The sequence below is a fragment of the Onychomys torridus genome, chromosome 3, assembly GCF_903995425.1.
Source record: "Onychomys torridus chromosome 3, mOncTor1.1, whole genome shotgun sequence".
Lineage (NCBI taxonomy): Eukaryota > Metazoa > Chordata > Mammalia > Rodentia > Cricetidae > Onychomys > Onychomys torridus.
In genome coordinates, this window is record NC_050445.1 from 133,533,622 (window position 1) to 133,547,638 (window position 14,017).

General features: G+C 45.2%; 1 protein-coding gene across 8 annotated transcripts in view; it reads right to left on the reverse strand.

The window, feature by feature from the left end:
- Cacna1c (calcium voltage-gated channel subunit alpha1 C) overlaps positions 1 to 14,017 on the reverse strand; it is a 541,159-nt gene that overhangs the window by 104,732 nt on the left and 422,410 nt on the right. For all 8 annotated transcript variants that reach the window (XM_036181728.1, XM_036181732.1, XM_036181730.1 and 5 more), the window contains exons 11-13: positions 11,671 to 11,697; positions 3,927 to 4,087; positions 2,734 to 2,959 (exon numbers count right to left, since the gene is read on the reverse strand). In XM_036181728.1, coding sequence (XP_036037621.1) covers positions 2,734 to 2,959; positions 3,927 to 4,087; positions 11,671 to 11,697 — 414 coding nt within the window. The remainder of the gene's footprint in view (positions 1 to 2,733; positions 2,960 to 3,926; positions 4,088 to 11,670; positions 11,698 to 14,017) is intronic.

Genomic DNA, 14,017 nt, shown 5'->3' on the forward strand with positions numbered 1-14,017 from the left:
AGCTCTGTAAAAACCTGGACACAAATGTTAATATAGGCATCATAAGTAGTTAACTAAACTCAATGCCCATCACTGAGGAATGACTATGATGAACATGAGTAGCCATACAGTGGGATATTATCCACCAAGAACAGGTGTAAAGATCTGGTCCACACTAAAACCTAGATGTAACTTGAAGACACTAAGTTAAGTGAAAGAAGCTAGGCACAAATGACCACATCTTTCATTATTACATTCAGAATGTAATAATGTCCACAATAGGCTACTGTTTCCCTGATTTCTTTTTCAGGATGTTTGTCACAATAGATAGATAAATCTGAACAATGAGGAGTGGCTACTTAGGGCTAGCATGGAGTCAGGGCTGAGAAATGTGTATAAGTTTATTTGGGGAATGATGAAATTGTTCTAAAACCAGAATGTGGTAATGGTTGCAAAACTCTGAATCCACACACAGAGAAATGAAGTGTACTCTTGAAAGTGATGAATATATGTCATATAAGTTAAATCTTAATAAAATGGTTTAAAAATGATGATATCAGTCTGTAAACTGATTTCACCAGGCCAGGGTGAGCTCTGACCCGGAACAGGCTGCCCATTCCCTGGATTCCTGCTATACCCTCTTCCCGAGGCTGTGCCTGCCCTATAGTGAGAATGATGATAGTCTGTGGATGGGTCACTGGACAGACAGTATGTGTATGGATGGCCAAATCAAAGCCCCCTGTGGTATAATTCCTGCCATCTTGATTCAGAGTTGGCCATCTCTGCTGCATTTGTAGCAACCCATGCCTGTCAGAGAGACCCATTTCTCTACCTTTCCTAACAGCAAGAACAGCCAATGAGAACAGAAAAGCCCTTGATGAGATTTCTGGAAGAGATTTTTTTTCCATTTTAAAAATTACACATATGTATTTATTTTGTAGTGGGGAAGGTGAATATGTGGGAGTCAAAGGCCAACCTTGCAGTGTTAGCTCTCTTCCTCTACCATGTGGTTTATAAAGATCAAACTCAGGTCTTTAGGCTTGGTGCTAGGTCTTTACCTTCTGTACAATCTTGCTGACCCTCCCCCCCCCAAGTTTTAACTAGTAAATGATTTGTTTATTTAGAGAGAGCAAGTACACATGTATGGAAGTTAGAGGAGTCAGTCCTCTGCCATGTAGGTCTCAGGGATTGAACTCAGGCTGTCAGACTTGGCAGCAAGCACCTTTGCCCACTGAGCCATCTCAGCAGCCCATTTCCCCCATTTTTTTTTATTGTGTTAAAACACATATAATTTAAAATTACTACCTCAACCATTTTAAAGCTTATGGTTCAAGGACATTAAGTATATTCATAGTGTGTAGCATCCATTTCTATGACTCTTTACATCTTATAATATTGAAACTCTAGTCTTTAAATAGTAACCCCCTTTCCTCCCCATCCTCTCCCCTTCAGCCAGTGTCCTATTTTCTGTTATTCTGATGCTATGACTAAGAACTTCAAATAAGTACAATCAAACAGCGTTTGTCTTTTGTGACTGGCTTATTTCACTCAGCATAATGTCCCAAAGTTTATCCATGTGGTACTATGCATAAAAACTTTCTTTTAAAAGCTCAGTAATATTCTGTTGGATGTAAATATTACCTTTATTTCATTCACTCACCTGACACTTGGGGTACTTCTACCTTCTGGCTCTTGTAAATAATGTCATTATAAATGTGAGTGTACAAACATCACTTCAAGATCTGGCTTTTAATGCTGTGTGTAAATACCCAGAAGTAAAGTTTTGGTGTACTTTGTAATTCTATTCTTAATTAATTGAGGAATGGCAGCTCTGTTTTCACAGCAACTATACCATTCATTGCCCATTTCTACCACATGTTATTGAATCTTGACTGTCAACTTGGGGAAATTTAGGACCACTTAGAAACAAACCTCTGGGCTTATCTGTGAGACTTTTTGCAAAGAGGCTTAACTAAGGGGTCAGGAGTCTTCTTGAACGTGGGCAGCACCATTTTACACATTGGAGTCACAAAGAAGGTCAAGGAGAAAATAAGCTAAGAACAGCATCCATCCCTCTGTGCTTCCTGACCGCTGACACACTGTTCTGGGCCACCTCACACTCTGGGTACCACACCTTCCCACAGGATGGACTCTGAGCCAAAATAAAGCCTCCTTCCTCAAGCTGCTCTTGTCAGATTTTTGGTTATGGGATTGAGAGAAGTAGCTAACACACACCCAGATGTGTGCCAGGGTCCCCAGCTCTTCCTGTCCTCCTTTACTCTTGCTGTCTTGTTGCCCTGTTTGGTTTGGAATAGCATCTCTAAGGTCTGCCTGAGATTTGGGGGAGCAAAGAAGCTGACTAAACCCTTTCTTGCTTTTCTAGAACTGATAATACCTCAATGTCCAGAAGCCATCTTGTACCCTACAGTTGAATCAACACCAATGCTGGTCAAGCCAAAGGACAGGAGGTGACCGAGTCCCTGATTTTTTTTTCCTAAAGCCACCTGACTACCTACCTCTGGACTTCCAGTTACACAGCAGAATAAATGCAATCAAGTTGACTGACAGCAGTCTGGAGCTAAAGGCATTTCTGAGTGGCACGCCACCCCACTGAACCACAACTCCCCTTGCTGCAGACGATCAGAGGCTACCTTCCAGAAACTGCAGCTCTTCCCTCATCCAGGCTCATTCTCTCTGACCTCCAGTAGACGTCTCCTTAGTTCCACCCCCACAGGGAGAAGAGGAGCCACACACCTGGTGATCTTAAAGATCCTGAGCAGCCGTACGCATCTCAGCACGGAGATGCCCAGGGGAGACATGATCTTGGTCTCTACCAGGATGGTCTCCAGGATGCCTCCACACACGATGAAACAGTCAAAGCGGTTGAAGAGGGATACAAAATAGGCCTGCAGGCCCAGGCTGTACATCTTCAGGAGCATTTCCGCAGTGAAGAGTGCCAGCAGGGCCTTATTGGCTGTGTCTGGCAGGTGTAGGGAAGGGGTGGCATTCAAGCAAGGAACCGAGAAGAGCAAAGAGGAAGGGAGGAAGAAAAAAAAAGTCACCATCATAGCTGGAGAAGAAGACCCATCCCTTTGTCCCTCCCTGCTTCCCTTCCCCCTTCCCTCCTTCCCATGAGACCTCTCCCGGCTACTTCTGAAAGAACAATCAGGTCCAGATTCTTGTCATTATAACCCTGCACTGAGCGTCCATCATGCATTAGAGGCTTAGCATACATTGTCTTCCTTAATCCCCATAGAAACTTGAGAGGCTTGGTGCTGATTTTATTAAACCCAATCCTTAGAGATGAGAGAGCAGGTGCAGAGGGGTCAGTGACCCATCCAAGCCAATAGCCAAAGCTGAGACCAGGATATCTGTCCTGTGCCTTGTTACCACTGGATGACCTCCTCCCAGGATCCCCACAGCCTGAACCATATCTGCCTCACTCCCCAGAGATACTTAGACATGGGTTGTGGATGTTTTCATAGGGGTCCAGGTAGACAAGGGGTCTTAGCTAGCCTCTGGGGATACTGTCCCTTGTCCAGGCTCTGTTTGCTTCTTGCCTATCTTCTTATGGTCTGAGGAAAGCTGCCTGGAGCTAGAGTAAGGCCAGGGGAACTGAAAATGGCTTCTGGGAAGTTGGCAGCTGAGGATCTGAAATAGCCAGATAAGCTCCAGTGCCAGTCCTGCTACTGGGACTCAATGATGACTATGGCTGTAGGGGGATGTGGCAAGGGGCACATCAGTGTTTGAGGGCCATATCTGTTTATTACAAGGGCCTGGATTTTAATACAGGGCCTGCAAGCTTCCAGGCCCTTGGGCAGATGTTCCAACATGGCACCAGTAGTCACCAGCTGCTTCTCTGTCAATCTCCCTCCAATATTAGTCCCTCCCCAGGACCCAGGGCTGAGTTAGCAAGAGTGACTAGCATAAAGCCAGGAGCTGCTCACCTTGTACTTCTGTGAGCCAGTGGGGCTGGTTGTAGTGTTCGGAGGCAATGGTGAGTGTGTTGAGGAACACCAGGAAGATCACGAGCCAGTAGAAGACGTTGGACTTCACTGCCGCGCGGCATTTCCTTCTGCAGAATCTGTTCCACCTGCGCCAGTAGCGGCTGGAAAAAGGCGAGGAGGGAAAGATGGGCTTGGCTGGGAGATCTAGACTTCTGCCAAACCAAAGCACACGGGGTGCCATCTCACCTGTCTCTGGCCTGGCCTTTCCACACAACCTGGTGGTGGTGTGGCCAGACCTCTACCATAGGTATCTATGTGGCCTTGGGTCTATCCTGCATCTTAAAGCTTTGGTTAGAAAGAACAGGGATAATTTCACAGGGTTCTTGTAAACATGCATCAAATGCCATGTAAGCCATCTGGCATGAAGCTGAAGTTGTCTAGCAAGTGAAGATGCTTTTATTTTCTCAGCTAGGGATACACCTCCGTGGGAAAGCCAAGCATGTACGAGCCTTGGTTTCAATCTCTGGTACTGAAAGAGAAAGGAGTTTCCAACTCTTTTTAATTTATTTTAATGGCATTATCAGAAATAGTGTGGCAAGCACAGGGGGAATTAGTCACTATGCTGGTGGCCGTGACAGAAGTAGTGAATGGTTACTATGAATAAAGCCTTCTGTGGCCTTGGAATTTTAGGGATGTCTTGGGCTTCTCCAAAGTCTTTAAGTATCTCTGTCAAGCATGTGTTGCCCTGATATTGAGGAAGAAACTAAGAGCCATTGAGGTTCAGCAGCCTGTCCAATATATAGAGCGGCAGAGGCGGGATGAGGCTCCCCCCCAGTCCCGCCCCTTCCACTGGACCAATATCACCTCACCATGCAGAAGAAGAGGCTGATTTACAGCAGAGGTTCTTTATGATCATGGGGTCTTAGGAACTCAATAAACATTTAAAATTTATGTTTAGAAAGATGGGCACACCTCTGACACACACACACACACACACACACACACACACACACACACACACACATGCACGCACATGCACACACATACCCTAGAGCTCAACTATGGTCACACAGTATTCCTCAGTGCTCTTGGTCAAGGACTGTTGGCAGCCTTCAAGTGTAGAATGACTTAGGAAAGTTTTAATGACCGCTCAGCCACCCCTCCCCTTGTACCTCATCGCAGCGCCAAATCAATCTGACTGAAAACTGATTTACCGGGTGCTAGGTACATTCAAATACCAAAAGATAGCAATGGTACTTCTTAAACTCCCCCAATTGGTACTAATGTATAATTATGGTTGAGAACCATTAAGCTGGGGATCCCAAAGAGACATTCCTATTTTATGGATCCATGACAGAGGGTTTCAGTGCTCCTCCCCACCACACACACAACACAGAGCTCTGCTTGGGATTCAGAGGATGATGCTTTTAACAGCCACCTGGAATACAAGAAAGAAGTGTGGAGAGTCAGACCACACATGGTCAGGCCAAGCCCCAACATAGGAGGATGCTCACAATCAGATCTTATTTCAGAAACCAGACATCAATGGACACAGACACATGGTGAGTTTCCAGATCAAGGTGGAACCAAGAAGACAGTTCCAGCTGTCTGGATTAGTGATGATGTAAGAAAAACTATCAGTGGCACAAAGGACACCACTGAGAGAAAGATCCTAAGAGGGTGCCAAAATGCCTAGCTGTTGGTCTGGGAGTGTGGCACCCACTGCCAATCAAAAGCCAGAGGGGTGCTCTGGGAAGGGAGAAGGGTTGGGAGAAGGGCAGTATATTTAGCTTGGAATGTGGTTCAGGGTGGTGGGTGGGCATGTGTGCAGAAAGATCATCAGGCATGCTGAGTCCCTGCTCTGGTGGTAAAGAGGGCAGGAGGAAGTGAGACAATCCCCTGATGCAACAATCACAGGGATCTGCACTCTACATGTGATAATTTCTAGTTGTCCCTTTCTAGTCTAGGCCTCTCTGCAGGCATGTGGGACCTGCCTGCAGCAGAGACCTGCAAACCTCATTCTGCAGCCCATGAGTGGACAAAACAGCTGATAGGCCATGACTGGCACTGAGAAAAGGAACAGAATGAAAATATCATAGCATGATTCAAAATAAATAGTAAGAAATACCTGAATAAAATTCGTGTGTGTGTGTGTGTGTGTGTGTGTGTGTGTGTGTGTGTGTGTGTGTGTGTGTTGTCCTGGGCCAGGATGCAAAATCCAACCTTCTATTTTAGGGCAATGAAATTGACCTGTAGTCCAACATTCTGAATATATTTATGTCATTAGTCCATATCTGCAGTCTTCTGTCTAGAGATAATCACAGAAAAATTTAGTCATTTCCTCTGCGGAGTTGTGCTGGCGGTACGCCAGTTGAAGAATCATGACTGGTCCTCAACGTCATACAGTACCACATGCAAGCATGCCAGAAAGGGTACGGGACTGGCTGGACATGTTACATCCTTTGTCCCTAAATTCAGCTCTCTAGTCCTTAATAGAGACCTTTTCAACATCATCAGTTCCATGCCAAGGACAGATTGTATTCGGTGGTCCCAGGGAGACAGACCTCTTTATGAATAGCTCCATCCACTTGCCCACATTTCCTTTTAGGATATTGAATGGTTCCCTCCACTTATCCACACTGCCTTTTAGGGTAGCTTGGCTTCATCTATGTCTCTAACACTGTCATTTTTCTCCCTATGGTTCCATGGAAAATCCAGTTACCAAGGCTTAACTGCATTCTCCAGTGAGAATGGAAGAACCAGAGGCAATCTAAAAACTCGAATTCTTCCCTGAGAACTACCAGGGGGAACTTGGCCTTGGGCCTGCAAGTGGAAGGACAGATAGATTAGTCTCAGTGTTCTGGTCTGATCCGTCCTTCACCGGAGGGCCCAGCTTTGCAGGGGACACTCACCACAGCTGGTGCTTTAGGGGAATTCACTATGCACAGAAGAGACTCCATGCAGGGTGCTTGAAACATCTAGCCATGCCACATGCAAGTGTGACGATGGGGGATATGTGGAGAGGGACAGGTGCCTAGGACAAGGAGTGCCAGGTGGATGTAATGGAAAGTGGCCTTTTATATTTGCCAGAACTTGATACTGCATAGTCCCGTATTATCAGAACACACCTCTATTTCTTCCTGTGATTATTAATACTATAGGATAATTTTAAAAACATATATTAATTGCAGATACATTTTAAAATAGACATAAAAAATCACATACTGCAGAGACCGCGGGTAACTGCCATGCAGACTATAATGCAATCAAGGTTGCTTTTACCTGCAGTAGGTAGAAACTGACTTGCAGTCAGTTTAATACCAAGAATTAAACCATGGCCTCTCTCTCGTTTATTATCTGTGGACATCGGTTGTTATAAAGTCAGGCCCATCACATGGGTATAGAACATCTCTCTGCCAGCTCTTTTAAAGGTGGCTGCTACTGCACAGAGCCGTTCTGGAGAGTCACATGGATTTTGGGTTGTGGTGGGGATGGGAGTAATTACTATCCAGGGAAAGTATTTAAAGATAATTGTACATCTCCTACTCTTCAAATGTAGTTTTGCTTGACAGCTGGTTTCCTGGCAACACTTCCTACTATATAATAAATGAATAGTTTATTAGAATGTGTAAATTTATTTGTGTGTTTACATATGCACAGAGGATATAGAAACTAATTGATAAAATAGGGAGAAGAAATTTGCTTGCTGTTCACGTTCTCTTTGCATTAGCTGGAAGTCATTTACTCCAGAAATCCAGAGACAGAGGCAAGAAGGATGCAAGTGAACATGTCTACTGTACTTAATTGTCTGCTCTGCCCCCTCTCCCTTGCCTCATCTTATCTTCACCCCACCCCCAGCACAGGGCTTTGACTTTTTTTAGCAACACAGAATACCCTCCCAACTATGAAGGCTTCCATCTTCTAGTCCTGTCTTTTAGGTCCTGCTCATCCTTAGGGCTCAACTCAAACCCCAGCTTCTCTGCAGTGGACTTTCTGCTCTTCTAGCTCTGGCATCCCTACAAAGCCTGTCTACATCACACACTTTGTTTGTGCTGTCAAGAAACACCTATTTAACAGCTGCTAAGGACAAGGTAAGATAACAATAGTTAACAGACACTGCCTTCTCAGCACAAGGGCACGTCAGGGCACAGCAGTAGGTGAACATACTACGTGCCGGGGCACTCTGCAATAGTGTCCCTAGGCTACATCTTATGTAGTCATGGAGGTATCCAGAGAGGTTTCCCCTAGGAGAAGACTTCCATTGCCTGCTATAAGCTGTTAACTTTTAATGTTTGGCCCCTGACTCTTGACTGAGATAATCAGTCTTCTATTTTGTTATAGACCCATAGTATTAAGCACAGTTTGTCTCACACAGTAGTAAGATGCTGGCCTATAGGTTGTGTGAGACATGACACAGAGACATGTCCCAGGTCCAACTCCCTGAAAAAGACAAGGCTTAAAAACCCCTTGCTCCAGGAAGGGAAAAGGACAGGGGAAAAGAAACTGCTTTTCTCGGCATGCCCATGCTGACAAGTCCAAGACATGGAAACAGACCCCACAAGCTGTCTATTGCTGGAGTTAGTTTTCCATCTTCAACAGGACTGGGAACAGAGAGCAGAGAAAAATCGTTACATTTCACTCTTTTATGAGTAAGTAGCCTAACAATGGGCTCTAGAGATGGGGCAGACTTGTATGCCTAATTGTTTATGGTACAGCAGAAATGCAATGACGTGGGAGGCTGTTCTTACTGAAGACTGGGCCTGACTGCTTTCATATTTTGGAACCCCAGGAGATTTGCTCTGAATTCTGCACAGCTATGCTAGAAAACACTCCAACAGGTCTCTGGATCAATGCTGCACAGTGAGTCTCAAATGTAGCCAGTTCTTTATCTTCCTTTACATGAAAACCTGAATTATCAAAAAACCCAAGCATCATCTAATTTGTCTCTTTTTTTCCCTGCAAGCTCTATTCAACCATTCTTTCAAAATTAACCATGACTTTGTATCATCCAGTCCTGCACCTAAAATAGGCCAATTTGAAGCTCAAATTCTATTACTGTCATTATTAAATTGTTTCCCATCTGAGAGAACTGTTTGGGAAATGTTGATAGTTCTGCGAGTGTTTTCAATCCATTACCAGCTTTAGCTACTGCCTAACCAGGCATCATCAGTGAGTTGAAGGATCTAGGTGAGCAAGCTGCTTGTGATATTGCTCAGGACTTCTAGGGTCCCCTGGTCTGGGTGACAGACACTAGCAACATGTGGCCAAGCCAAACTAAGACGTACAGTAAATGTAAGGTACCTGCTAAGTTTCAAAAAGTCTTGGTGCAGCAAAGAACACAAACTATCTCACTAAAATGTGTTATATTAATTTCTGTTGAAATGACAGTGCTTTCATTACACTGCTCTAAAGAAAAATGTTTCATTTCCTGTTGCTCCTTTGGACTTCCTTGACATGGCCACTAGAATAATTTTCAAAGCACACACGGAAATAGGTTCAGCACACCAGCCAGGACTTGCCCTGTAGGATGGCTGAGCCTATTCCTGAGCTGTGACTCTGGGCTTCTTTAAGCCTCAGGGATCATCTACAGGTGTTTTTTAATGACTGTGCCAACCCACTGACAAGAAGCCACTTGTGACTACAAGGTCATTTCTGTGCTTACCTTAAATTGAAAATGCAGAGAGAGAACCACCCCTCCCCCAAAGTAAGCAATTAGAGCCCTGTGGCTGGAGATGCAGCGTGGACAAAGTCCCAAGGATCAAAAGACTGCAATTTTTCAAGGACATACCTGACACTGTGGATTACCCAATGCAAAAGGAAGGTCTTAGAGTCTCCTGATAACTCATGAGTGTCCACCAAGTATGGGATCTTCTCCACAAGTCTCCAGATTGTGTTTATTCATTCATTCATCTATGATTTCCTCATTTGCATGGAGTGAGAATAGAATTGGGGAAATATTTTCACTGTAAAATTTAATCTCTTTACTATTACCATGTGGGGGCTGTGGAACTGTTCAGAGTAACACCTACTTGTCAAATATGACATCTGTTTGAATGTCTACATCTTATCAAGACCAGGTGGTCCATCCATCCATCCATCCATCCATCCATCCATCCATCCATCCATCCATCCATCTATATATATATTACTAAATTCTTATTATATACCAGCTACTTCTCCATACACAGGAGACGAAGGATGAAGATCTAGAGAGGATTCTTTTGTGTTCAGAGCTCTCTTTCATGTAATAAAAGCCAGCACTGGTAGATCTGACCCTGGATTTTTATACTAAGGAGGCCTTGGTTTGAAAGAACAATGGGGGGAAAGAAGCCTGCATTTTTCCAGTCTCAGTGGAACATGGGAGAAAGGAGGTGTCAGAATTGGACCAGTGTCATGCTCAGGAATCTTCACTTAATCTTAGTGCTTGGGTGTCGAATGCCATGAGGTTAGAGGGACTCTTAGAAACACCTCGATGTCACAGGGAAAGGCTCAGGGAGCTGGACAGTGATCAGAGAACTTGGGAATCAGAGAACAGAAGTGGGGATTTCCAGGCTGGAGGGTTATGGCACAGGGCACATAACATGGCCTGCAGTGGTGGATGTCTACACTAGACAGACTTGCCATATGTCGGGCTGGCTCAAGCTTCAGAGATGGCAGGAGTCAAGAGACTCTTGAAAACTCCAGGACCTTGTTCGCTAAGCTCTGACTCTGAGATCGTGGCATTCTCCCCAACCCCCTGGGTATCCAGATCCACGTTAGACAGGAGCTGGGGAAAAGGAACTCTGAGCACTTGTGACCTCCAGGAACTGCTTAGAACATACTGTTGGTAAACACCTGGCTGAACTAGTTTAGAATTACTCATATTCCTGCTACATATGTGATGAGGCTCTGGAGGCAAGACTATGTTATGAAACATAAATGGCCAATATTCTTTGGTGTCTAAGTCTTGTTTGTGGAATTAAATTTACATTCCCATTCTACATATATAACCAGTCAAGCACTCAGGGAACTCTCAGAGGCAACCCATGGAGTAGCTAGGTAGGCACTGAGCAGACTCCAGTGTGCAGACAAAGGTCAATGGAGGCAACAGGCCTTTGAGCCAATAGCTAGAGTGTAATTGGTAAGTGCTAGGACTATCGCATGACAAACCATGTGGGAATGGAAGACAATGAGAAGACCATGTTAGTCTCCCTGGGAGAGACCTTGCTGTGCCAAGGGTGCCACATATGCAGTAACCTTTGAGTGGATTGACAAGTCTGATGTTTCCAGATAGAGACATAGAGGTTGATTTTGGTGGAGGAAAAGCCCCGCAAAAAGTCTCAGTGTGCAAGAGAATACAGAAATTTGGGGACCTACAAGGCGTTGCATGTAGGAAAAAGTATCTGTGCAGACATGCAGAAGGTAAAGGCAGAGACAAGCCACAGGGTGGATGTTCTGGAAGCTTCTGATACTGTCTCAAAGCAGTGGCAGAATCTACATTCTGTCTGTAATCCTCAAAGTTGTGAAGTATGCCAAGTAGTAACAAATGTTGACACATTTATTTTAACTGACTTTATCTTGTACAGGAAGTAGACACCACTCAGAGCCCACCCCAAAGAACCCAAGTTTCAACCCTTACAAAAGGAAGCAGTTCTAGCCCCAGAGGGACCCAAGCTGACAGGAATGACCTGGGTCATCTGACACAGAAGCTGGGGATCAAGCTACAGGGATGGAAGGGAAGAGGAGAAGTTTGCATCTCACTCACCTGAACTTGGACTTGGAGATCCGGTGGCTGAAAGAGTAAGAGGAAATATTAGCAAAGACAACACATTCACTTTTGTCCACATCAAGAGTGTTTAATCATCCCCGAGGAATTTGGTGTTCTCCAGGATGATATGTGGGCACTGGAGGGATTTGTGGGGTAAGTTATAATGCTACAGAGAAAGAACATTTTGTGTATTTGAATGTGGCTGGCCCAGCTGACATCTACAAATCCAGTATCTTCTAAGCGTGGGTGATCCTTTGCTGGAGAGCGGAGCACACCATCCTGAGAGGATCCCGAGAGGATCAGTATCTGCCCACAAACTCCATGAAGGGCTAAGCACAACGCCCCTTGAGGGAAGCCATGGAAAATGGAAAGTCTCTCCTGCAGACAGAAGGACCCCACCGGCAAAAAAACTCTCAGTGCTGACCTCACTGTGGTCTGCCTCGATCTCTACCAGAGCTGGGTTAGGAAGCACATGAAGCCACACGAGTCAGCTGAAAACGGGAAGGCTTCCCTAGCTCAGAGTTGCTCACTAGATATGAACACATAGCCTCCCTCAGGCTCTAAAGGGACATTATATGTGCTGAAGTCAGGTGTGGCCTCGGAGATCTATGGCACCTTTGGGCAGAAGCACAGGTAGGGTGTCCCGACGACAGCTGCCTTGAAGGATCTTTGCACGGGAAGGATCCCAAAAGATAGCACCTTCAAGGGAGGCTTTGAGACTGTCCAGTTAATCTAGGACAGATTCCAGGGAAGCTACATGGAGCTGGGAGGTAGAGAGAGGTCAAGAGAGAGGCTTGTTAATGAGAAGTACAGAAAAGTGGAGGGAGGAGGGAGAAGGTGGGGAGGAAAGAGAAAGGAGAGGGTGAAGGAGGATGTAAGCAATTGAGACAAAACACTTTGCGAAAAAACCCAAACGTTTGAAGGTGCATGCCAGCTTAGCTTTGATGCTAAGAGAGAGGTGAACACAGGCAAAGTCACAGGTTGAGCGAGACTGCTCAATCGGCCACAAGCAGGACCTGCAAAATGACAGCACCAGGGCGGGCGGGAATCTCAGAAAGCTCCACCCTTAGACAAAGAACTACAGGCAACCAACGCTGCTAAGAGAGGTGAATTGGTCTTCTCCAGGGACGAGGTCCCTGACAGGTTGTCCAATCTCAAGAGGTCAGCTCTAAACACATCACACATGAGCAACACTAACGGACTCAGTGGGTTATATATTTATAAATATATACCAGTGGGAATCAAAGAGAACAAGTTCATGAAATTGGGAGGAGTGGGGGCTAGGGAAGATGTTGAGAGGGCAGAGGAAGGAGTGGGAATGATGTAAATACTCATGTAGGAAATTTTAAAAATGGCCACAAAGAACAGAATTCAAATGAGGAATGGCAATGATCAGAGACCCTTGGAGGGATGTTAGAAGGTGACTGCTTAAAGTCATGTTGTCCCAGTCAGGCAAAAAGCAAGCTATGTCACGTAACAAGAAAACATCAACCCTTCTTGATATTATTTTCTATTAAAAAAAAAAAAAGCAGAAGATGTGACAGGTGGCAAAGCTCGTACATGAGGTAATTATATCTCCAGGGCACTGAGAAGCTGAGCCAAGTGCCTTTATTGCTCTGAACTGTTAGCTAACAACCCTTTTCCACCCCCAGGTCAGCCTGCTAGGCTGCAGGGTTTAATGACATGTTAACTGAGCATGTGGGAGGGGACCTAGAGCCCAGGGCAGCGTCTTTTATCCATTTAATGGGGGAAGAAATGTTTGCTACCTGCTCAATGGAGACAGGGAGGCAGGTTACTGATATGCTCAGCTCAGGGATCTGTGAGAAGGCCGAGCTGGTTCCAGGCTTTCTTGCAGAGGGTCTCAGTGGTTTCTGGCTCAACCCAGACCCTTTGCCCCCTGCAAGTCTCTCTCTTACTCTCAGTCCAGTTAATTCACAAGTGAAAGTGAGACCTTAGAAACCCCCCCATGAGGAACTTGAGGATTCTCTTAAGGAAATGAATCTGTGATATTGGAAAAGGGGAGAACAGAGCTGAGTGAATATTTGTCCTTGTTCATGGGTGGCCACTGTTTGGTGTCCTTGTACTCTGGGCCAAATGAAATGGTCCATGAGTCTCCTGCCTATTTGGCTCTGAGTCCTGATATCTAACCCTGAATACCTCATATGAAGAAGGCTTCTTATTGCTATCGGGAGCCTGTGAGCATGACTTTAGGTTCTCTGTATCCAAAACATCCCTTTGTTTTTAATATGAGCCCGTTTCCTCGGCCCCTGGGCAGCACTACTTGGTACCTGCACATAGGAAAGGAGTGCTTTCACTCCATGGGGTCCTAGAAGAGCTGGACTTA